The sequence below is a fragment of the Bos indicus x Bos taurus genome, chromosome 3, assembly GCF_003369695.1.
Source record: "Bos indicus x Bos taurus breed Angus x Brahman F1 hybrid chromosome 3, Bos_hybrid_MaternalHap_v2.0, whole genome shotgun sequence".
Taxonomy (NCBI): Eukaryota; Metazoa; Chordata; class Mammalia; order Artiodactyla; family Bovidae; genus Bos; species Bos indicus x Bos taurus.
In genome coordinates this window covers 20,818,134-20,843,341 of record NC_040078.1, presented here as the reverse complement: position 1 = coordinate 20,843,341, position 25,208 = coordinate 20,818,134, and the positions used below count along the sequence as shown (strand labels likewise).

The following is a 25,208-nucleotide window of genomic DNA, read 5'->3' as shown; positions in this document are numbered from 1 at the left end:
CATAAGAAACATGGTCCCTAGTCCTCAGGGAGAAGAGAGCCCCTGAACTTTAAGATTCTAGTTGAGGAGAAGAGATATACTATCTGATGGCTTGTTTGGGTAGAAGACACACCACCCTGGCCTTTAAACACAGAGTGATTTTTCCTACCATAAAATGTATCTTATAATGATTTTTTTTCTTTCAACTGAAAATTTTAGATTCTCAGTTGAGTCATCTTTCTCTGGCCTCTTTGTCTGATAGTCTCTGGGGAAAGATGACTCACTGAGAATCTTTATTTCCACTTGAAAGAGAGAAATCACATACAGCCCACTTTATTCAACTTTTAATTAGATGTAAATTTGAACTCCTACATTATAAATTAATAAAATTCATTTTAAGCACAGTCATGTAAATTCTCCCAAGTTTGATTAATATCAAAACTTGACTGTCAAGTGAATTGGAAACTAAGATTTTGTCCTTTTGCCTCAAGGGTATATTTTATTTGGTAAAACAAATAATCAGGATTAGTCTTGAGTTTCGCAAATTGAGAGAGCCTTAGAAATTCGTCCCACGTTAACTGTGTCATCCCACGTTAACTGTGCCCTTTTATACATCATGCCCCCAAAATCTATTTTAAAAAAAAAGACACCTGAGAATACTAAAATCCACCTCCCCAGTCCCCACCCCCAACCTATCAGGGAACTTCAGGACAGGCACCTGGATGTATGTTTAGCAGGCTGGTAAGTGGTTGTTGTAACCAGGGAAGTTTGTTACAAAACTAAGACAAGGTCCTTGCCCTGGAGATTATTTTCCTGTGGAGGAGTGTAGACAATCACAGTATACTCCTCAGTTTTCACCAAAAGCAGAGGACAGGGGAAAATGTTTGATCTAAATGAGAACTAAATCCTAAAAGGTGGGGGGGGGGGGGGGGAGGTGGGAATCCCTGAAGGAAAGGAAGTCTTTGGGCACTGGGTCTCTCAACCTTATCACAAGGATCAACGTTATGCACCAAAGAGATAACTCTTAGTTGTGGGGGCTGTAAGCTGTCCTATACATTGTAGGATGTACCCACTAAATACCAGTAGCACCCCCTCCCGAGTGATGACAATCAAAAATGTCTCCAGATATTGCCAAATGCCCCATGGTTGGGAGCCTGGGGGAGGGAGGGAGTGCGAAAATTTATCTAGTTGAAGGTCACTGGGATAAAAAGAAGTTACGGGAGGATTGCTAAGTTGGGATTTGCTGACAGGCCAACATGCTAAAGCACCTATGTTGGCAAAAGCTTGGGACTACATACCCAGAGGTGTACGTTTAAAAAAAGACTAAAATATTAGTAAACAGCGGGGACTGGGGAACTCAAGGCTATCTGTACGTTGACAGTAAATCCCAGCTCGTTTACTAGATAAAAGAACAAATCAATGTATTAGGTTAGCTCCCCCTCCCCTCTGTACCTAAACTCCACTGAGGACTCAGACTAGGCAGGTAGGGACCATCTTGAACACCACTTATTAATAAAACATTTACCATTAGGTGGCACCACTGGATCATGGGACGTTTCGAATTTTAACTGCTAGGGCAACTTTTACCATTCTCCTGATATAGCCCTACATGTATATGCGATCCTAATTACGGATCCACCCAACGCAACTAATTTAAGTGTTTACAGCCGCTTTCTCTGGTAACGTAAGTGGCTCTGAAAAGAGCCTTTGTGTATAACGTAGATGTTCGATTTCGTCCCTTGCGCGCCCTTACTTTGAACTGGTGTACTTGGTGACCGCCTTGGTGCCCTCGGACACGGCGTGTTTAGCCAGCTCGCCGGGAAGCAGCAGGCGTACCGCTGTCTGGATCTCTCGGGAAGTAATGGTCGAGCGCTTGTTGTAATGCGCCAGGCGCGATGCTTCGCCGGCAATGCGCTCGAAAATATCATTGACGAAAGAATTCATGATGCCCATGGCCTTGGACGAGATGCCGGTGTCCGGGTGTACCTGTTTCAGCACCTTATACACGTAAACGGAATAGCTCTCCTTGCGGCTGCGCTTGCGCTTCTTGCCATCCTTCTTCTGCACTTTCGTGACAGCCTTTTTAGAACCTTTTTTTGGAGCAGGAGCGGATTTTGCTGGATCCGGCATCTTTGCGAGAAGACACACCACACGCCTGTACTAAACGACCCGACTACCTCAAAACCGCCCGCTTACACGCTATTTATAGAGCCTGTATGCAAATGGAGGCTAACAGAGTACTGCATTTTTATTGGTTAATATACAACAGTGTCGTCATAGAGAGGCAGAGTCCATGTAAATGAGGTCCTGCTCGCGCTTTCTTAGTGGTTCTTACAATAAATGTCTTGTTAACCAATCAAAATGTTCTGTTTCACACTAAATTAAGTAAATGTAGTTTCACCTGTTTGGGGTCTTTCGTTAAATGATTTTCCCTTTTTCTCGTTGATTGACTTGTATATAGTAGAGATCTGAAGCGCGTGCTAAAGACAAGCTAACTTTCTCTTATTTTTGCATCGTTTTACTCCTCTGTACTATTTTGTGGAAGTTTGGTTCTGGTTTTCGCAACAATACCTTAGCCGCCTACCCCCTCCCCCGCCTTTTTTTTTTTTTTACAGTTTGCGCCTTCTGTCTCATGCAGTTAGGAAGATGGGATCCTACATATCTCAGGACTCTTGTCCCCATTCTTAACAGTTGAAGTACCGAGGAACTATTTGGGGATCGAGGATTTTATCTAACATCTGGCCTAATTCTAGTAACTGTAGAATCAAGCTGAAGCCGATTACCATTCCTACAGTTATCACATAATGACGACCTTCTTCAGTATTCAGATTTGTGCTAACGTTTTGTACTAGCAGCTTGGAAAGCGCTAGAAACGACTGGCAGAGAATTTAGCTTCTTGCAAAGTTTTCTCAGAAATGGCTAGGTTCTCAAAAAAAAAAAAAAAGGAAATGGCGAGGTTGGAGCTCTGTATTAAGAAATCAAACCAGCTCGTAAGCTCAGTTAACAAAAACGACCCAGACCTTGCTTCTGGGGCTCCCTCTAGCGTCTGTCAGCTTTAACTCCATAACCTCACCACTCAACGCGTGTTAAACTCCCCTACCCGCTTTACCCTTAACACTCGTGCATTAAGAGTTCACCGACTAAAGTGAAAGCTGGTACAGCTGCTTTTTAAGAAAACGTGGGTGGCTCTAAAAAGAGCCTTTAGATCGTCTACTTTAAAATGTACGCCTTAAGCCCGCTCCCCGCGGATGCGACGAGCCAGCTGGATGTCTTTGGGCATGATGGTCACGCGCTTGGCGTGGATGGCGCACAGGTTCGTGTCTTCAAACAGCCCCACCAGGTAGGCCTCGCTCGCCTCCTGCAGCGCCATCACGGCCGAGCTCTGGAAGCGCAGATCGGTCTTAAAGTCCTGCGCGATCTCGCGCACCAGCCGCTGGAACGGCAGCTTGCGGATCAGCAGCTCGGTCGACTTCTGGTAGCGCCGAATCTCCCGCAGGGCCACGGTGCCCGGCCTATAACGATGCGGCTTCTTGACGCCGCCCGTGGCCGGCGCGCTCTTGCGAGCCGCCTTGGTGGCCAGCTGCTTCCGCGGGGCCTTGCCACCGGTCGACTTGCGGGCGGTCTGCTTCGTACGCGCCATAGTATCTCACAGGTTTTATTCTCCGACCCCCTAGGCAGTCTCATTTATAGACTTAGCCTAGTCTTGATTGGGCCAGAAAAGCTAGCAATTTCCGAAATTGTAATCTCATTGGCTAGAATTCAATCCTATTTGGGCAGAAGATTGTAATGCTAGTCTCTTTACTTACAACCTCCCTTTTCCAGTCCTTTTCTATAATCTTATTAAAGATTTTTTTTAAAAAGACCTTTTCTTTATATTGCTGTTAACTTTCGTAAGAACAATTTATGAAGTGTTTTTGCACGCTTGGGATTTATATTTTAGCAGGTTCTTTCAAAATACAAGCACGCCCTAGGTTTCAGCATGCATTTCCACTTACTAGTTATTGTAACTCCTCTCCCATAACTAACAAATTTATTTAGCTCCTGACACTGAGCTAAGCGAGAGTTACATTACTACTGAGGTTCAACAAAACAATATGTAGTTGAAGGAACCAGAAATTAAACTTAACCTTTACCTGGTTCGGAACTATACCAAAATTGTGTGCTGATGGTTACCAACTCAGAGCCATCTGCCTCCCTCCACCCACTGAGTGCGGGTTTTCTCCTCAATCCATCAATGCGTAATTACGTCCTATGGACAAAACGCTTTAATTAAGGGAAGATAAGACCGGAAATATTAATTTCTTCCTTACAATAGTGAATAGTTTTAAATAGTCAAGTTGCTTATCAGTCATTTAACGTTAAAGGGTCAAAGCACATAATTCGTTGATTACTGATTTGCTATCATATTTTCAATAAAGTGTTTCCTAATGCTTACAGTTTCAAATCTTTTCTATTCTCTATACAGAAATTGAAGATCTTTTGCCTTTTATTTCCTGTGCTTTGAAGAATTTCTCAGAAAATTGCATGTAATAAAACAAAAGTTATGTAAGGTTACCAATGCTTAAAGTTGTAATAAACACTTTTAATGATATGCTTATTTGATTGGAACAACATCGCATATAAAAACTCAAACCTGAGAATAAAATCAGGCCCAAGAGGCTCAAAACTTAGCTCCAAGGTATGATGATCACTTTCCTGAAGTTTAAAGTGATTTTGAGAGTTTTTCCTGAACATTAAACACAAGGTAGAGACACTCTGTGATGTATGGTTGCCTTAGAAGTCACCTTTAATAACAGAATTCTGATTCATATTAGACATCTCCTTAGGCAGCAGCAATCTCCTGCTATAGAGAGAAGATGTAAAATGTCAGTGAGAAAGTGTTGCTGATATGAACAACTGTTACCATCTTCTGTGGTTATTTTGTAATAATGTTTTGTATATACAGAGCACCGCTCAGTATTTTAAAAATTTTCTATGCATATTATTTAATTCCAACTGTGAAATAGATGTTATTTAAAAACTCATTTTACAGATAAAGAAACTGAGTCTCAGAGATGTTATGGCTCATCCTGGATAAGTAACAAGGCCTACATAATATTCTAAAGCACAAGAATGAAATTACAATGTATTTCCAGTTTCTTCAGGCTTGGGGTATATTTTAAAGCACTAAAGAATTTCCCCAACGTACAATCGAATTACTCAACTCAGGTGTTCCCATCAGAAGAAGAAACTACCCCACGGCAGGTGTTTGGGTTACAGCCCAAAGCTGTCCACCCAAGTGTCACATTTCTTTGAAAAAAAATTTTTTTTAATTTGTTTTGATGTATCCACTCTTGGCCAAGCTGTATGGGATGTGTTCATTTAAACAAGAAAAAGATTCTCAAGCTGTCTGTTTATATAGAATCCAACAGTAATGGGACTTGTATTACCTTTATCAACCAAAAATTGGCACTTGCCACAGGTGCTTGCCGTCTTCCTCTACGAGGATTAAGTCATGGGCTGCTGCAGCTGCTGACCTCCAACACACCTTGAAGGAGTTCAGGGTGGAAAGCAGAAATTAGGCACCCTGGGCTCTGGAAAACTGGCAGGATGGGGCTTTAGATAGTTAGATATTCTCAGGAGCTGATTTCATGAGCCCGATTCTTATAAGAAAATACAGATATAAGATATCTAGAAAAACACTAAAATCCTTCATGGTGATATTTGTTTCTCGTGACCAGCAGAAGTTTCATAACGCCAGCAGAAACTTTCTATAAAAAATATGTGCTTGATTGCATGTGCTCCCTTTTTGCCAAAATCAAGTATATATTGTCTTTTCCCTGTACCTCTTTGGAAGTTTCTCAGAGCTATCGGAGGTGCTGTCTCCCAGGCTGCGGTCCTTATATTGCCCCAAATAAAACTTAACTCACACCTCTCATGTTGTGCATTTTTTTTTTTTTTAGTTGGTATCTTTATAACAGAGAATGAGAAAATTCTGAAAGGGTTCCTCTGGCTTAATAAAGAAGCTGAATAAGAATTTCTACATCTCAGGAAACAGTGATGCCAACTTAAATGTTAACTCTGAGACAACAAATCAAATAAGATAATCAGAATCGTATATTACTTAGGGTCATAAGTAACATTTCTCTGAATATAACAATCTAATATATGGTCACCTTAGAAGTCATCTTTAATATGATATATGATTGTCTAGAAGTCACCTTTAATAAGAGAATTCTGATTCATATTAGTTCAATTTCACCTAGTCTCACCTAGTATTGACATTGAACAATAGAGTAATAATCCTGTCAGTGTTCTCAATATACCACTTTATCAAAAGCAAGTTTATAACAGAAGAATCTGTGCTTTGCTACAGCTGTGAGGAAGAGCCAATCTTTTTCTCTTTTAATATTTCTGAACTTTCTTTCATTAGAAATAACAAGAATCTGCAGTTTTAAGACTGAGCACTAAAATTTCATTATTTAGTACTGAACAGGGGAAGAAAACAGGCATGAGAAGCTTAAATTTTGCCATAGGAAATAAGCAGGCAAAAATATAATGTTTTGTATGTGCATGTGTTTGTTTTTAATACAAAAGTAATGAACTAAATTATAAGTTCTAGGAAGACAGTTTGTGTCTTTTTTTGCTTCAAGTACCCCCAAGGTTTCAAGTATCACAATTTTGAGGCTAAATCTTCAGCCTGTGGGTTTCAGGCCACATGCCTGCTTCTTTTCACTTTGAATGGCTTGCAGCCCTGGACAAAATTGAGAGAAGGCAAAGGATTTTGAGTTTCCTTTTTTATCCCATTCTGAGCTAAACTCATTCCCCCAACACTCTACTTATTGGATAAACACTTCCCCTTTCCTGCCTGACCCTAACACTACTGCCTGTAAGGTACAGTGAGGGAATGTGTCTGGGAGGAAAAATTTTCCTTGACCCACTTAGGGTCCCTGGCTGAGTCTGAAAAGTAAACAAAGACAGATTAACAGGGGAAAAAGCACACACGTGTTTAAGTTTTACATGATGCAGGAACATTCATAAGGAAATGAAGATCTGAAGAAACAAGCCTGAGCATTTTTATGCTAGATTTAATGAAGAGCAGGTGTTGTGTAGAAATATGAGAGGTTAATGAGTATGAGGTAAGTGTACTAAACTGGGGGAACAGCAAGGCCTGCTTGTTAGGATTCTTCTGTGTGTCCCTCTGTCTTCAGAGATAAGGGTGCTCTTTTTCTCTGGGAATAGGGAGAGCACCTCTCACAGAAGAGTTTTGTGACCTCTTTCAGGTGAGAAAGTCTGGGGAAGGTCATAGTGACCCTCTTGTCATTTTCTCAAAATTTCTTCAGCTTACTCAATAGGCTGAGGTGCTGTATTTTGGAGTAGCATGTCTTGAACCCCATCAGTGGCAATATATGCCACCCCTAAAATATGTCACTTTAATGTAAGGATTATTTTAAACTAGGGGACTTCCCTGGTGACTCAGATGGTAAAGAATCCACCTGCAACGCAAGATAGCTGGATTTTATACCTGGTTCAGGAAGATCCCCTGGAGAAGGGAATGGCAACCCACTCCAGTACTCTTGCCTAGAGAATTGCATGGACAGAGGAGCCTGGCATGGGCTACATCCAACGGGTGGCAAAGAGAGACAGGGCTGAACAACTTTCACTTTCACTTTTTAAACAAAAGGCACTTGAAAAACAGCAGATGCAAGAAGGGCCCTCTGACAACCCCTTTTCTTCCTTAAAAAAGGAGATTAAGCCCCCTGCCCCATATAGTAGATGTCTTCCCTATACAGGAGCGTGTTCCAAGACAGGGAATCCTGGAAAGCCAAGAGGAATTTGCTCAAACAAACCTTATTAAACTAACCCATATCTTCCTAGTTACTTCTCTACCTAGTTAACTCCTGCAGTTAACTTCACATAGTTAGCTGCTGCTACTGCTAAGTCACTTCAATTGTGTCCGACTCTGTGTGACCCCATAGACGGCAGCCCACTAGGCTCCCCTGTCCCTGGGATTCTCCAGGCAAGAACACTGGAGTGGGTTGCCATTTCCTTCTCCAATGCATGAAAGTGAAAAGTGAAAGTGAAGTCGCTCAGTTGTGTCTGACTATTATCGACGCCATGGACTGCAGCCTACCAGTCTCCTCTGTCCATGGGATTTTCCAGGCAGGAGTACTGGAGTGGGGTGCCATTGCCTTCTCCGACATAGTTAGCTACCTTTGTCCAAACCCTTTGGTCTTGTCACATCTCTAGAATTCATCGGGTTTTTTAATTGTTTTAAAAGTTATATATAAGCTCGGGGCCTACCTAGGTCTTCATGTTCCTTTTGAAGACTCCTGTATACACATAGAAATATGAAATTACATTCGTTTTTCCTTTTGACTGGATTTATGTCAGTTTAATTATCAGGCCCAGTCACAGAATCTAAGATGTAAAAGAAAATTTTCCCTCTGCTATGCTGCTGCTGCTGCTGCTAAGTCACGTCAGTCATGTCCAACTCTGTGCGACCCCATAGACGGCAGCCCACCAGGCTCTCCCATCCCTGGGATTCTCCAGGCAAGAACATTGGAGTGGATTGCCATTTCCTTCTCCAATTCCCTCTGCTATAAGTTTATACAATTTCTGGCTTTCCAGTATAACATGTCCCTGTGGACTGTAGTAGGTTCAAGTAAAGTTACACACAGTATTTTAAAGCTATTCAAACAAGAACTTATTTTGCTTCATTAACCATCCTGATGAGATTTGAGCTACATATTGCAGGGATTTTAACGGCTACAGATATTATTTTTAACATTTATTTGACTGTGGATCACAACAAACTGTGGAAAATTCTTCAAGAGATGGGAATACCAGACCACCTGACCTGCCTGCTAAGAAATCTGTTTGCAGGACAAGAAGCAACAGTTAGAACTGGACATGGAACAAGAGACTGGTTCCAAATCCAGAATGGAGTACATCAAGGCTGTATATTGTCACCCTGCTGATTTAACTTACTTGAAGAGTACATCATGTGAAATGCCGGGCTGGATGAAGCACACGTTGGAATCAAGCTGCAGGGAGAAATTTCAATAACCTCAGATACCCAGATGACACCACCCTTATGGCAGAAAGCAAAGAACTAAAGAGCCTCTTGATGAAAGTGAAAGAGGAGAGTGAAATTTGGCTTAAAACTCAACATTCAGAAAATTAAGATCATGGCATCTGGTCCCATCACTTCATGGCAAATAGATGAGGAAACAATGGAAACATTAGGAGACTTTATTTTGGGGGGCTCCAAAATCACTGCAGATGGTGATTACAGCCATGAAATTAAAAGACACTTGCTCCTTGGAAGAAAAGCTATGACCAACCTAGACAGCATATTAAAAAGCAGAGATATTACTTTGCTAACAAAGGTCCGTCTAGTCAAGGCTATGGTTTTTCCAGTAGTCATGTATGGATGTGAGAGTTGGACTATAAAGAAAGCTGAGCGCCGAAGAATTGATGCTTTTGAACTGTGGTGTTGGAGAAGACTCTTGAGAGTCCCTTGGACTGCAAGGAGATCCAACCAGTCCATCCTAAAGGAAATCAGTCCTGAATATTCACTGGAAGTACTGATGCTGAAGCTGAAGCTCCAATACTTTGGCCACCTGATTCAAAGAACTGACTCATTTGAAAAGATCCTGACGCTGGGAAAGATCGAAGGTGGGAGGGGAAGGGGACAACAGAGGATGAGATGGTTGGATGGCATCACCAATGTGATAGACATGAGTTTGAGTAAACTCCAGGTGTTGATGATGGACAGGGAAGCCTGGCGTGTGGCAGTCCATGGGGTCGCAAAGAGTCAGACACGACTGAGAGACTGAACTGAACTCCAACTTAGAAAAAAAATTCAGGCCACAGTTGTTAGCAGGACACATAATACTTCTGGTCTGTGGGGAAAATTAGAACAGAATGCTCACAACTCAACCTACATATAGCCTGTCTGGGAAAAAAAAAAGTATTTTTTAAAACATATCCTCTTCCTCAACATTCATTTAATTTTTGTAACAACAGTGTACATATGTTATTGCATTTAATACAGCTGCACATGGATTGCTTTCTCAATCTGAATTTACTTGCAACAGAGAAAAGGAGAATTTATTTTGGAGAGAATTTTGTTTAGGTAATGAGTGATTAGTCGCTTCACAGGCAGATGAAGCATACTGAAAGTTTGTAGATACTCTCTCTGAATCTGCCTAGGGCCCTGTTCCCTCTGACATCAAAAATCATCACTTCTGTCAGCCTGGGGAAGGAGATACATGGACCCTAGGCTGAACAGTTTCTTTCAGGAGGCTGGGCTCTGCCCAGATAAGAGATAAAAGACCACATATTTCTCATTCATGAAGTTAAGGAGACCTCCCTGGCTACATATATGCAGAAAGGCTCCTTGGAGGTCAAAAAGGGAGGGGGCATCACCTCATAGTAATTGATATCAACTACCCTTAAGCCTCTTCACTAGAATCCATCTTGGCTAAGAGATGCATATGAGCACATGGAAAGATCCTGAGATATACCAAATACAGACTCAGCTGCTGCTGCTAAGTCGCTTCAGACATGTCCGACTCAGTGCAACCCTATAGACGGCAGCCCATCAGGCCCCCCCGTCCCTGGGATTCTCATATACAGACTCAGAACCAGGCAAATAGAAATGATTGGCCAAAGGAAACCTGGAAGCAATGCCCCATAAAAGTGAGTCAAACCACCACGAGAGTGCTACTCTCTCTCAGCCTGCCCGTGTGTCTGTCTGCACATATTGGACTCTTTTTCCTCCTAACAAATACTGATTTCACTATTTTCCATCTTTGTGCAAATTCTTTTCTGCAAAGCCAGAGAGCCAGGGCCTTGTCACTGACCTCTGGTTTAGTGGCTAGGATTTGGTGCTCTCACCACCACGACCCCAGCCTCAGCCTGGCCAGGAACCAAAGCCCTGCTTCAAGCTTCTGCAGGCCGAGAGCACTTGAGATCAAACCTTGGCTTGCAGTTGTTTACACTTTGGTTGTGTCTCTTTCCTAGTAGCATTTGAAGCAGTCAAATGGAGGAACTGTTCATTTTATAAACAATTTTTGAGCTTGTGCTAGATACTGAACAACATGTTGGTTTACAAAGAAAAATAAAAACCACTGCCGGGCACTCAAAGCTGGGGGCGGGGGAGGGGGCGGAATACATAAGATGCAAAAGATACATAAAGATAATGTGATAGATTCTGTAAGAGTGGCTAAAGAGTCAGAAAAAAGCATGTGTTTCTCTGCCCTGAAGCAGCAAATGGAGAGGAAGATATTACAGGGAAGGAAAAATAATTTTCCCTTCACCCTTCTGAGTTCTCAACTGAGACCTCTATAATAAAAGACAGATTAACAAGAGAAAAACAAACAAATTTATTAATATGTATACCTCAGGTTTATGTGAGAGATACAGGGGAAAATGAATAACTCCCTCAAATGGCTTAGAATACAGACTTAAATACCATCTTAATAGGAAAGAGTGGTCAGGTAGGCCTTTAAAGGAGAGTAAATGATATTTAGGAATGATGAATGGGGCCTTAGAACAGATGAGTGGTGTGATCATTTGTGATGTTTGTCTGAGTGTGGTAGTGATGTCCAGTTTCCTCTCCTGTGTTGAGCCAATCTTCCCTGGTTGATAGAAATCCCATTTCCATGGGATTTCCACTGAGTTCCTTTCTGAGGATCTGTCTTAGGTAGGTAAAGGAGTTCAAAGAAAGTCTATCCCTACATTAGCTGCTTTTCAAAGTATTATAGCTCAAAATAATCAATATACCAATGCCATATATTTTGAAGTAGCATGTCCAGAACTCTCAGTCATATTCTGAGGTGGCATATGATGCTACCCTTCAAGATCTACTGTGAATTCCAGGGTGTTCATTTAGGCTTGTGATTTATGATAGCACCATCCAATGAGCAGAGTTGTTCAGTCACTCAGTTGTGTCCCACTCTCTGCAACCCCATGGACTGTAGCCAGCCAGGCCCCTCTGTCCATGGGATTCTCCAGACACGAATACTGCAATGGGTTGGCATTTCCTTCTCCACATGAGCAGAGAGAGAATCTCAATTTTTATAGCGTGGAAGGAGGAGAATATATTTCCTCAGCCCCCACAAGAGTCACACCTTGGAGAGTTTAAACATTTTGATTTGGGGAGATTTTGAGTTTAAAATGACTAAAGAATAACCAGGAGAATCTCTGTTCCTGGAGCCTAGAAGTTTAGATAAAGATATAGATTTAAGATTCACTAGCACAAAGAAGTGGAGAAGGAAATGGCAACCCACTCCAGTGTTCTTGCCTGGAGAATCCCAGGGACGGGGGAGCCTGGTGGGCTGCCGTCCATGGGGTCGAACAGAGTCGGACACGACTGAAATGACTTAGCAGCAGCAGCAGCACACAGAAGATAGAACTAAAGGAGAGATGAAAGAAGGCAGATAAGTTGTTTATGCTTTTTTTTTTTTAGGTCTGTTATGACTTATTTCCCACCAGTGACCAGGCTAATACAACATAATTTGCAAATATATTAGTTAAAATTATAATTTCTAATATCCTGGACATAAATTTTTTGCATCTTATTAACATTGCTCCATTTAGCCATTAGCTTTTTTCTTTTTTTAAAGTTTGTATGTTTTAGATATTAAAAATAATAATAATAAGCATATCTCAGAAAAAAGATAATTCTTTCTGAGGTAGAAACCACATCTCTTCCTATATTCTACAGAAGACCCTGGTAATGAATGTGCTATCAGTAGAACCCCAATCAATTTCATAAGGCAGTTTCTGATAATGACTCTCAATATGGAGCAGATGTCCTCTTGTGTGAAACCCAATTCAGCAAACTTTGCTAGCTCCATGTGGGGTCTCAATTTAGGTACTGAATTCTTGCTAAAAACAAGGGTCAGATGTAGAGGATCTGTAGAAACTGAGGTACAGAAACCCCTTCAGTCTTCTTTTTGTATGTATTGCTTCTTTCTGCAGAGTTTAGGATGACAGTGCGTTGGATTCACTGACCTCCACGTTAGAAGCCTTGCAGTATAGAGACCAATTTTCCTAGGATCTGATTTCTCCTGGGTGAGGTGAAACTCCATGCCTCATACGCACAAAATAGAGACGAGACTCGGGAATTACTGCGCTCTCTCTCTTCCCCGTCCTCACGCATGCCAGGTGCAGCTGCCCTAGGGATCGCCTCCTGGGTCTGTCAGTCTAATTGTGGAAACCGTGTCTGCTGTTTTATGTAACCGTGGTTTCGAAGCCTAGGATCTCTCTGTCGAGGTTAGATCCGGCGCGGAGCTCTCTAACTCCTTTCTGTCTCTGGATTCCATCTGCCCGTCCTCTGGTTTTTCTCCCCATTCCTTTCTTCTTAGCCTAAATTTAATGTCTTCTGGGACCTCACAGATGGAGCGAGACAGGCGAAAACAGCGGCAGGATCCGGAAACTTGGATCCGAATTCTCCCGGGAATTCTGGCAAATAGATCTTTTAAAAGAGTACAGTCCGAGAGGAGAGGAGCAAGATAGGGGTAGAGGATTAAGGAATACAAAGTACTATGTATAAAATAAATAAGCTAAAAGGGCATATTCTACAGTACAGATAATGTAGCCAATATTTTATAATAACTAAATGCAATCTGATTTATAAAAATATTGAATCGTTGTTGGTACAGCTGAAACTAATATAAAATTGTAAATCAACTATACTTCAAAAAATAAATAAAAATGAGAGGCTCCATTAGAGGGCTCTGTGGAGGGTGGAGGAGGATACGGAAACCGCAGAAATGACGGACAGTCGAGTGGGCGGGGACAATTGGGACCTCTTCCCGCCCGCGCGCTTTCGGTTTTCAGTCAGGTCCGCTGCTCCTGTATATCTGGGGGAAAGCAGCCCTTTCTGTATCAGAGGTTTTCTGACCAGCTCAGTCATGTCTGGAAGAGGAAAAGGCGGCAAAGGCTTAGGCAAGGGTGGTGCCAAGCGCCACCGCAAAGTCTTGAGAGATAACATCCAAGGCATCACCAAGCCCGCCATTCGGCGCCTTGCTCGGCGTGGGGGAGTCAAACGCATTTCCGGCCTCATTTACGAGGAGACCCGAGGCGTGTTGAAGGTGTTTCTGGAGAATGTTATTCGGGACGCGGTCACCTACACAGAGCACGCCAAGCGCAAGACGGTCACTGCCATGGACGTAGTCTACGCGCTAAAGCGGCAGGGACGCACCCTCTACGGCTTCGGAGGTTGAGCTGCTGCCCCTGTGCTGTGTGTGACGACAATCTCAAAGGCCCTTTTTAGGGCCAACCACACGGTCATCTGAAGAGCTGGATACTTAAAAGTGTAGGTAATTTTGTATCTGTCTAGAGTGGTGTCAGAAGTAGCGAATCCTAAAAGTGCTAACGGCTCGGAAGACAAGTCATTTACCAAAAGCTGCTCTTGTCTGTTTCGACTTAAGTTTGCTTTTGGGCTCGCTGTCAATTGTAATCGTTGGACCAGGCTGTGGAAAGTAGTTTGTGTGGGCTTCACTTTCCAGCTCTGGTGATCACACTGGGTGGTGGTAATTACCATTACGATCTTACCTGGGAAGGTGCAAGAGCATTAGCAAAGAAATAAATCCAGTAACCGACCATTCAAAAATGAAGCAAATAAGGGGTTGCTAGGTCAGAGGTGGGCTCATTGAGTTTTAAACCCATTCGGAAATTATCCGACCAGTGTATGCAAGGTATTTCTGGTGTCCTATGCTTTTTATGCTAAAGGCCCCTCACAATTAGCTGCTGAGAGTAGTGTGTGTGTGTGTGTACAACATTCAAGGAAGAATTTAAAGATTTAAGACATTTGTCTTTCGGTGATATTACAAAGATAAAATGTAGAAACAAATACTAATTTTCAAAAGTTGAGCAGAGTACATAACTTTAATGTGAAAACACGTCTTCAAGAAACAAAATTCTGGTATGTGATTTTTCCATTAAGGCCTGTTGCAGCTTAGAGTAACAGACTGTCAGAAACATACCATCAATACAGAAAGCAGTTTAATTTTTAACAAGGCAAAAGCAAATTTTTATATATAGATAGAGATACATAGTCTTTATACTACCACTGCTAAATTGCCCTAATTTGAGTTGAAGTGTAGGTCGACACCTCTTGTCCTTAAACCTAATTATAGTTTTGCAGCTATTATATTTGCAAGTAAAAGGTTTTTTTTTAATGTTCCAGGCCTATGATTTTACAGCTAAATTTGGCTTGTCTGTAGCTCCCAAAAAAATCCTACAGAAGAAATTCTGTCAATTCGCAAAAGATATTGCTTTATTGGTCTCCACACTTGGCTGCTCTCATTAGCATCAAACACTTGGTCAACTAGGTTTAAAACATGGTTCTTAGCAATGGAGATGCCAGAAAGTCAAAGCATGGGAAACCTGCCCTAAAGAGGTTATTATCAGAATGAGGGAGTGAATGCTCAGTTCCTCAGTGGTTTCCAACTCTTTGCAGCCCTACGGACTAGGGGAGAAAAATATTACATAAAATACATACACACACAGCCCAAAAGTACACGGTGTCACATATTTGGGATGATGCGAAATGTAAATGATGATTATTATAGGAGTCCTAACAGCAGAGGTCACTGGCTGCTGGAAAATGAGCAGGCTTGGCTGTAGAGGTGGGGCTTGTATCAGGCTGTTAAGAAGAAGCAGAATGCCTGGCATCCTGATAAGATATACGGTAAAGGGGAGGGGGAGGATCAGGGAGGGAAAGGCAAGAATAACATTTGTGAAGATGACCAAGTGAGAAGTAAACAAAAGGATTCAATGTTCAAGATGTTTCATCTTCCCTTCAAATTAAAATCTCAACAGCAACTGATGACATTTCTATTTCAAACATCACTATGAATTTTTTTTTTTTCATTTTAAAGGCAATGTAGATTGAATATATCTGATCCTCGCTGAGATCCTCTGAAGGAGATTATCAAATTTTGAAGAGAAATCAAAGAATAAAGGAAGGAGGGTGCGACATATCCATTATCTAAACTAGTGATTTCCAAAGTGTGGTATCTAGTCTAGGAGCATCAGCTTACCTGGGAATTGCTAGAAATCCAAAATCTTGAACCCAGATTTTGCAAAACCCCAGACCTGTTGCATGAGAAACTCTGGGAAGTGAGATCTAGCCATTCGTATTTTAACAAACCCTTCAGTTGATTCTGAAACACGTTAAAGTTTGAGAACAACTGGTTAAATAACAGTTTTTCTTTAAATCAAACAAAAATATTTAGAATCTGAGTATATGTTGCCCTAATTTGTTTACAATATGTTAAATTTTGCATTCTTTGATACCAAAAAAAAAAAAGAAAACTTTAGGTAAATGATCCTAATAAAAAATTTTTAGGACAAAATATTACAGGAGGAAAAGGTAGAATTGCTTATTTCCTTAAAGCATTTGGGGCAAAAAAAAAAATGCACGAATAAAAAATGTAGTCAGCTTGTTTTACTAAAAATCACTTGTTTTACTAAATATCATTGGTTTGTATAACAGTGAGGAATATAATGCTATTTCACCTCTAATTTGGTAACAAAATAATTTCCTTTCCATTTCTACCTCCTGAGTGGCTCAAATACTGTTTAAGCCAGCCCTGGCTATCAGCTTGTTCCTCCCATGGGTGATTCAGGACCTTCAGTACAATACATGCATACAAATGATTGTTTAGTCTGCATGTCTACTTCCATTACCATGATGATAGAGGCACTTAAGTGTCACTGGCTAATCAGACATCACACTGGACCAGTTCGAAGACTTACCTTACCTTTCCAGACTCCCAACTTCTCTGAATAGCATTATCCTCCTGAAGGCTAGATGTGCCTGTCATCTTTCACAACGTTCTTCCTCTGAAACATTCGACTCCAAACTTTATATTGAAACTATTAATGTACATGTTATTTCTCTATGTGAGCCAAAAGTATAGAATTATCATTAATACAGAATATTAGTACATATAAATATGTATGGATATATAGAAAACTATCAGGAAGAATGTCCACAGAAATTTGAGTGATTTATAGGTGTTGGTTTTTGTTATAATCATTTAATGTTTTGAATTGTTCCAATATCTTAAATAAGCATGTATAATACCAGCCCCCACCCCTACCCAGACAATCAGAAGATGTGGGGTGGATAGGGAATGAGGGAGAAAGGAAGAGAGATTCTGGGTTATATGGCCCATGGAAAATCTTAACTTTGCCACAGTCCCATTTTCTCATTGTAATATTGCTGAGAATTCCTGACTTTCTTACAGAAATGATTCAAGGATCAAATGAGAAGATCTCTGAAAGATTAAAGTGAAATCTTTCTATGTGAAAGTCTTGTAATGAAATAGAAACCTAAGTTGGTGTATTTACTGCCTATTTCACCCAATGTAGGTCTTCTATGCTTCATAACTGGGGAAGCGGGAGTCAGTGTAGTCAAAATTTAAAGAGCAAAGAAGACAGTGGGTAAAGGTGGGTATGAACAAGTTGGCAGGTCCAGATTTTTCAGAATTAGAGCAGAAAAATGTGAAATCATCTTAAAGAATCAAACTTGCCAGCTGACTTGACTGTTAAAATGTATATAAAGAGTAGAAAGTTATAACAAGTAGAAAGTTATAATATAGCCTGTAAGAAATGTTAAATATAAATAAATAGAGCATCTTCCTATATAGATATATGAAAGGGCAGAAGTACCAAGTAAGCACTATATCAAATATTCATGAGATACATGAAATGCCCAGTATTCATGGCTTCTATCAGCCATCCACTGGTGACAGCCACTGTTGCCCAATGTCCTCTGCATGCTAAACAGAGAGATCCATAGCTACTCAGCAAGTTACTGGTGAATTACAATAACGGCCAGGCACACTTGCCCCTGTATCTCTTTGACTGAACAAGCTTAAATTAGGATCAAGCACCTTCTGTCTGCTGAGTCCCCTTGTCCACTCTCATCTCTAGTCCTTTTTAACTGCAGCATCAACGGGGAAGGCTGAGGCCACACAGCAAGACAGGACAGAAAACTGTAACTCAGCATTGGATACAGTGTTGTACTTCCCCCATCATTGAACCCTATTCTATTAATATGTATGTTAATTTCCCCTTGCTCCTCATTTCCCCTTGCTCTTTGTTTCATGTTTTAAATGGATTCAATTAACTGTGGTTTGAACATCTTTATTTGGCCTTTCTATTCAGTGATCTCTGGGATTTCTTATCTGGTAGTAGAGTAGAAGACTATGATTACAACCAAGTAACTTCTTACCACAACCTTATTAGAGAAGAGGGCTGGAAATGAGGGAGGAGAGGAGGGAACAAGGGGGTTGCAATCATCAAAATACCCTCCAAGGCAGACGTACCCTGACTCTCTAGTGAGCATTTCCAGTTCTTGTAATGAGGCAGCCTTTAGAGTGAAATGGTACCCTGGTTGAGTAATGGCAGCCACTGAAGTCATCTGCCTCCAGGCTCTTCCAATCTTTCTGATTGTAGTTTGGCTTCCCATATAGATTTGCCTGCAGGGAGCTAATGGACTAATCAGTTACACTTCTTGTTGGAAATTGAGAGCATGAATTCTGGAACCAGATTATTCAAGTTAGGATCTTTCCTTTTGTTGTTGTTGTATAACCTGCAAGAAATGCAAAAAAGGGAAATGCTGTCTGAGAAGGCCTTACAAATAGCTGAGAAAAGAAGAGAAGCTAAAGGCAAAGGAGAAAAGGAAAGATATACCCATCTGAATGCAGAGTTCCAAAGGATAGCAAGGAGAGATAAAAAAAAAAAAAAAAGCCTTCCTCAGTGATCAATGCAAAGAAATAGAGGAAAACAATAGACTGGGAAAGACTAGAGACCTCTTCAAGACAATTGGAGATACCAAGGGAATATTTCATGCAAAGATGGGCACAATAAAGGATGGACCTTTATTGTGCAGTATGGAACAGTATGGACCTAACAGAAGCAGAAGATACTAAGAAGAGGTGGCAAGAATACACAGAAGAACTAGACAAAAAAGATCTTAATGACCCAGATAACCACAACGGTGTGATCACTTACCTCGAGCCAAACATCCTGGAGTGCTAAGTCAAGTGGGCCTTAGGAAGCATCACTACAAACATCACTACACTAAGCATCACTAGCTTAGTGGAGGTGATAGAATTCCAGCTGAGCTATTTCAAATCCCAAAAGATGATACTGTGAAAGTGCTGCACTCAATACGCCAGCAAATCAAGTCACTCAACTGAGAGCCTCAAGCTGTATCTCAGAAAGCCCTATGTCTGTTTGTCCCTGAAAGTTTTACCATGAGGATGGATGAGATGATAAGTGCAAAGGTGGTGCCCCACCACACCTTAAAAGTTACTACTTTTTAACTCAGAGTACTGACACAGGTCCTAGATCCACCCTGCATTGAGGGCTTAAGCAGGTAATCAGGGTCTAGGCAGAGACCTGGAGGCATGCTCTGGAAATTGCTGTGACCCTGGAGCAGAAAGACTCTTGAAAGTCCCTTGGAAAAAAGAAAAAAGAAAGTCCCTTGGACTGCAAGGAGATCCAACCAGTCCATTCTAAAGGAAATCAGTCCTGAGTGTTCATTGGAAGGACTGATGCTGAAGCTGAAACTCCCAATACTTTGGCCACCTCATGCGAAAAGTTGACTCATTGGAAAAGACTCTGATGCTGGGAGGCACTGGGGGCAGGAGGAGAAGGGGACAACAGAGGATGAGATGGCTGGATGGCATCACCGACTCAATGGACATGAGTTTGAGTGAACTCCGGGAGTTGGTGATGGACCAACTGGCGTGCTGCAATTCATGGGGTCGCAAAGAGTCGGACACGACTGAGCAACTGAACTGAACTGAATTAAAGCTTAAGAAGAAAAAAAAAAGTATCTTTCCTTTTCCCTCCTCTGTATTCTCACTGACTTCTATAACAAATGCTTTTAACCTGTCACTGTGCTGAGACAAAACAGAAAACAGGCCTTGGCCTCGTCCAAGTTCAGATAGATGACTGAGAAGGTTAAGGTAAGACCTATACAGCCTTTGTGTCTGAGATCTGTGGAGAAGGGCTGTGCAAGACCTTGCCCCTACTCTGCTGCCCATTAGAGGCCTTGCACTTTCACCCCCCCTCACCCCCGGCCCAAATGGTACAAGAATCATCTCAGGCCTCCACTCTCACTATTTCCTAACGGGGGCGAAGCTGGGGGGTGGGGGGCGGGAAATGGGTGGGGGGAGGTGCGGGGGGGTGGGGAGGACTTCATTTCCCCAAAGGAAGACCATGCTCTGCCTGTTTGATCTCTTCCCCAAACTTGAGCTCGGAGCCCCATTTCTTTCCTTTCACTGAGTAACCCAAAACCTGAGAAGAGACTTCCCACATGTCTGAATGAAACAGATATAGACACTACCAGAGGTTGAAGCGATAGCCTCCAGGAGTCTCTTTGTGGAACTGGGCAGGAAAGCAATCCCTTTAACACCCAGCTCACCAAAGTGGCTTTAGGGTCTGTACAATCACCCTATCATTCCATCCCCGGCTTTTGAGAAGTAGAGGGTGGGAGTGAGGCTTCAAATTACTGGCACTTGAAGCGATGAAATGCCGCACTTTACTCGGCGGAAGTGGGTCAGGACCCGAGTGGCGGTATCCCTCCGGAGGCGGGGGATGGGGGGTGCCAAGCGCCCGGACCGGTAAGAAGGTCCAATCTGTGCGCGGGTCTCAGCCGCCCAAAAGCCCTTTGACCCGCGAATCCCGAGCGTTCCCGTGACTCCGCCTTCTCTCAACCCACCTCCCCACACCACCAGTCGCCCCGCACTTAATCACAGCTCACCTTGCTCCCGGGACAATTACAATCGTGGGCCACAGTGGAGCACAAAGGCGCTGGAAAAGAGCCCCAACCTACAAGAAAACACAGGGCCAACTCTAAGCAGCCAAGGTGGACGTTCTAGGGCGCCCAAGGAAGCAGCGGCAACCCGCCAGGCCAGACAAGCACACTGACCCAACTCTTAAGTTACTGACATCTGGGAAGGCAGCAGCGAGCAAAGGTTTAGACTGGATAACTGGCCTTTAGCCTATGTCTGTTCGGAGTCCAGAGCTTTGCGCGCTCTAAGGTCCTCCCGTCTTGAGCGCGCCCTACCCTCCCGGAGTATGCGAAGGTCTGCCTAAAGAGCCTGGACAAGTGACACAGCTTCTTTCAAGTGTAGTCGTGGGTGGCTCTGAAAAGAGCCTTTGGATTTGATGGAACCTCGAGCACAGCGCACACTTCTTAAGCCCGCTCCCCGCGGATGCGGCGAGCCAGCTGGATGTCTTTGGGCATGATGGTCACGCGCTTGGCGTGGATGGCGCACAGGTTCGTGTCTTCAAACAGCCCCACCAGGTAGGCCTCGCTCGCCTCCTGCAGCGCCATCACGGCCGAGCTCTGGAAGCGCAGGTCCGTCTTGAAGTCCTGCGCGATCTCGCGCACCAGCCGCTGGAACGGCAGCTTGCGGATCAGCAGCTCGGTCGACTTCTGGTAGCGTCGGATCTCCCGCAGGGCCACGGTACCCGGCCGGTAGCGATGCGGCTTCTTGACGCCGCCCGTGGCCGGCGCGCTCTTGCGAGCCGCCTTGGTGGCCAGCTGCTTCCGCGGGGCCTTGCCACCGGTCGACTTGCGGGCAGTCTGCTTTGTACGAGCCATAGCGAACCAAGACGCGAAATTACGGGACCAGCGCCGCGCAGGAAGAGTAACCAGGGGTGCGGCCGCTGCAGCAGTCTTTATAGGCAGTCTTTTCCCAGTTGGGCGGGACAATACTTGAAAGTCCCGCGCTGGCTATCCATTGGCTGGGACGTCGTTCTCTTTAGCGCCACTGACTGGCTTGGGCCGACTCCTCCCTACCCCGCCCCCTCCGCCCCACCGCCCCACCGCCCCACCGCCCCACCGCCCATCGGCCTCCCTTTCTACTTTCCAGTTTGCCTAGTTTTTCCCTCTCCTCGGTTTTCATTTATTTCAGGGTGAGAGTCATATTTGAGAACAGCTGTGACAATGTTCCTTCTCAGTCCCTTAGAACACACTACTTACGATACCCTCTTGCTTTCTACGCTAACTCCCAAACTGAACCTCGACCTGTTTGCACCACCCCCGCCCCCAGCACCCTGAACGCAGTTACCTTTCCAGAGGTCTCCTAGTCTAGTTGGCTGGACGGATCTTGGTTTGTTTTCCTCCTTTCGGTGCTTTAAAGATCGGAAAGTTATCTCCCCCGCGGCAGGGCGCGAGATCCCGTTTCTAAAAGCCGAACCGGGGACCTCTATCTCCACCGCTAAGGCATCTTTATCCCTTTAAGATAGTAGACTTAAGTCAAAAACCCAGGTCCGCCAATTTCTTCACATCTGTCCGCTTCCCTAACACACTGGGGTGTCCGAGATGTATGCGTGTGTGAGGGAACATCCCGCTGATACTTAGACCTCCTCGAGTTGGGCAAAGGCCTGGGGAACAACTGGTGTTGAACCCTAGACATCCGACTCCCAAACATAAACCATCGCGGAGCACTTAGAACTGAAGCGACCGTGGCGCGCTCAAGTTTCCTACCTTCACCTGGCTTAAGTCCTAGGTTTTACGGTCCACCACAACCCAGGCTGGGCTCCCCGTTTACTACCGACAAGGTTGGAATCGAAAAGTTATTGTTAACAACTCTTTATTTGAAAGCGTGGGTGGCTCTGAAAAGAGCCTTTTGATTTTACAGATGCCCCTTCTACAGGAGAGCTGGGTAGGACTTGCGGAGACCGGCCTCACTTGCCCTTTGCCTTGTGGTGGCTCTCAGTCTTCTTCGGGAGCAACACGGCCTGGATATTGGGCAAAACGCCGCCCTGGGCGATGGTGACCTTGCCCAACAGCTTGTTCAGCTCCTCGTCGTTGCGGATGGCCAGCTGCAGGTGACGAGGGATGATGCGCGTCTTCTTGTTGTCTCGCGCCGCATTGCCCGCCAGCTCCAGGATTTCGGCGGTCAGGTACTCCAAGACCGCCGCCATGTAGACGGGCGCGCCGGCCCCCACCCGCTCAGCGTAGTTGCCTTTGCGCAGCAGGCGGTGCACCCGCCCCACCGGGAACTGCAAGCCTGCGCGAGACGAGCGCGACTTGGCCTTGGCGCGGGCCTTGCCGCCTTGCTTGCCACGACCAGACATGACAGCGACACCCACTAACACTTGCTCCCGCCAAACGCCCGACAAACTCGCCCTCCACGGCCCCACTTCACCCTTTTATAGGCAGAACGGCGATTGCCTGTGAAGCACTTTGATTGGCTACAGCACATCTTCGGCCTCGTGACCAATAGGATAGCGCAGTCAGAATCCACTCATTTACATAACCTTGTCTCCCTCGCGAGAGAGCCACTGAAATCTCGCCAATCGCAACGGGGCGTGATCAGAACCTTAATTTGCCTACAGTCTCTATTATAAGTACCGAGTCGCTGCCGGTCAGCCCGGGTGCTCCCTGTTGCCGTCTGCGTTTTTGGTTATCTGTGCAGCTTGTGTTTGCAGTTATGCCCGAGCCGGCAAAATCCGCTCCCGCGCCCAAAAAGGGCTCCAAGAAAGCCGTCACCAAAGCCCAGAAAAAGGACGGCAAGAAGCGCAAGCGCAGCCGCAAGGAGAGTTATTCCGTCTACGTGTACAAGGTGTTGAAACAGGTGCACCCGGACACCGGCATCTCGTCCAAAGCCATGGGCATCATGAACTCATTTGTCAACGACATCTTCGAGCGCATCGCGGGCGAAGCGTCGCGCTTGGCGCATTACAACAAGCGCTCGACCATCACGTCCCGGGAGATCCAGACGGCCGTGCGACTTCTGCTGCCCGGCGAGCTGGCCAAGCACGCCGTGTCCGAGGGCACCAAGGCGGTCACCAAGTACACCAGCTCCAAGTGAGTCCTTGTCGGGACTCGGCGCTCGCTCGAGTTGCCCAGCCACTTGACGTTCTAAAGGTTCTTTTCAGAGCCACCCACCTTCTCAGTAGAAGCAGCTGTCATCTTTATTTTTGTTGTCTATTATGGTACTTTTTTGTACCGCCGATTTTTTTTTCTAGTAAGAACTGTCCTTTCCCTTAGGATGAAGAGGAAAAACTCCAGAAAGGACCAAGTCTTGTCAATTACTCTAGAACTAGCTAGAGTAACTGTTTACTCATGCAAGTAACTTACCTTTTCCAGTAAAACCGTGAGAGATGGATGGTCAGTGTAAATCTACTCAGGAGGATGGGGAGGGAGGGTGGAAAGTTAAGCATTAGTTACTTTACAGCAGATAGAGTGGGTCAACTCAAGTTCATTTTTCTTGAGCTCAAAAACCAAATTTAATGTTACTTTAAAAGCAATATTTTGATACCATGCCCCAGCATGAATAGAAAACAGTGCACCTGGTTATCTCGATTCCATTTGTCCACTGAAAAATGCACAACCTGAGTTAAGAATTGTGTTTTATTCAATAACTTGTGGACCTAAGCCAAGTAGATGGACTTCCCTTGTGGTTTAGATGGTAAAGAATCCGCCTGCAGTGCAGGAAACCTGTGTTTGATCCCTGGGTTAGGAAGATCCCCTGGAGAAGAGAATGGCTACCCACTCCAGTATTCTTTCTTGCAGAATTCTATGGACAGAGGAGGCTAGCAGACTACAGCCCATGGTGTGGCAAAGGCTCAGACGTAACTGAGTGACTGACACTTCTAAGCCCAGGAGACAGCCTTTCAAATAGCACTGAGGGGCTGTTTTGAGAAGGTAAGGGAGGAACCAGAATATATAGCAGTTTTGCAAAAACAAACCAGATAGTTGAATATTCATCAAAAGATTTCTGCTAAAGAAGAAATCTCAATGAATTTAGCACTTCTTTATTTTGTGTATGGAAAGTTGGAAGAGCAGGCTGACTGAGATCATTCCTTGATACACATTTTAACTATCTAGGACCCGTATCCTGTTTTTCTCCATCCTGAATCCCAGGATGACTAGAGTGGCTGCAGTGGCTGATGGCTTGATGGCCACATCCTTTGATTACAGATATGGCAGTTGACATTTTTCATCCACACATAGTTAAAGTAATTTTTAATCTATACATACTTCTTGTCTCACTTTGCTATTCCTTTCAGGTGCCTACACTGAAGTCAATGTTTTGCCCAAATTCTAGATATTAAGCAACATTGTTAGAAAAAGGTTATACAAAAGCCATTGTTATCCATAGTAAATCCCCCCCCCCCCCCAGATATTGATATCAACACAATTCCCTATAGTTGTAGTTTTGCTGTTTTATAATTTGAGTAAAGAAGCAAGA

At 43.8% G+C, this 25,208-nt stretch overlaps 5 protein-coding genes across 5 annotated transcripts; 2 read left to right on the top strand and 3 right to left on the bottom strand.

Annotated features, from left to right (window-relative positions):
* Positions 1-1,663: 1,663 nt before the first annotated feature.
* On the bottom strand, positions 1,664-2,151 carry LOC113887731 (histone H2B type 2-F). The gene has a single exon (XM_027534927.1). The coding sequence runs from the start codon at positions 2,107-2,109 to the stop codon at positions 1,729-1,731; it is 381 nt and encodes a 126-aa protein (XP_027390728.1). The 5' UTR covers positions 2,110-2,151; the 3' UTR covers positions 1,664-1,728.
* A 956-nt stretch (positions 2,152-3,107) lies between these two features.
* On the bottom strand, positions 3,108-21,764 carry LOC113882947. The gene is made up of 5 exons (XM_027526176.1): positions 21,203-21,764; positions 20,511-20,666; positions 13,979-14,156; positions 13,733-13,890; positions 3,108-3,625 (listed from the first exon to the last, which is right to left on the bottom strand). The coding sequence occupies exons 1-5, from the start codon at positions 21,605-21,607 to the stop codon at positions 3,209-3,211; spliced, it is 1,314 nt and encodes a 437-aa protein (XP_027381977.1). The 5' UTR covers positions 21,608-21,764; the 3' UTR covers positions 3,108-3,208.
* On the top strand, positions 13,855-18,135 carry LOC113887735 (histone H4). Its single transcript, XM_027534936.1, has 2 exons — positions 13,855-14,290; positions 15,858-18,135. The coding sequence occupies exon 1, from the start codon at positions 13,887-13,889 to the stop codon at positions 14,196-14,198; it is 312 nt and encodes a 103-aa protein (XP_027390737.1). The 5' UTR covers positions 13,855-13,886; the 3' UTR covers positions 14,199-14,290; positions 15,858-18,135.
* Positions 21,765-22,584: 820 nt separating the features above from the next.
* Positions 22,585-23,206, bottom strand: LOC113887714 (histone H2A type 2-A). Its single transcript, XM_027534905.1, has one exon. The coding sequence runs from the start codon at positions 23,086-23,088 to the stop codon at positions 22,696-22,698; it is 393 nt and encodes a 130-aa protein (XP_027390706.1). The 5' UTR covers positions 23,089-23,206; the 3' UTR covers positions 22,585-22,695.
* A 128-nt stretch (positions 23,207-23,334) lies between these two features.
* On the top strand, positions 23,335-24,473 carry LOC113887723 (histone H2B type 1). The gene has a single exon (XM_027534913.1). The coding sequence runs from the start codon at positions 23,445-23,447 to the stop codon at positions 23,823-23,825; it is 381 nt and encodes a 126-aa protein (XP_027390714.1). The 5' UTR covers positions 23,335-23,444; the 3' UTR covers positions 23,826-24,473.
* The last annotated feature ends 735 nt before the right edge of the window (positions 24,474-25,208 follow it).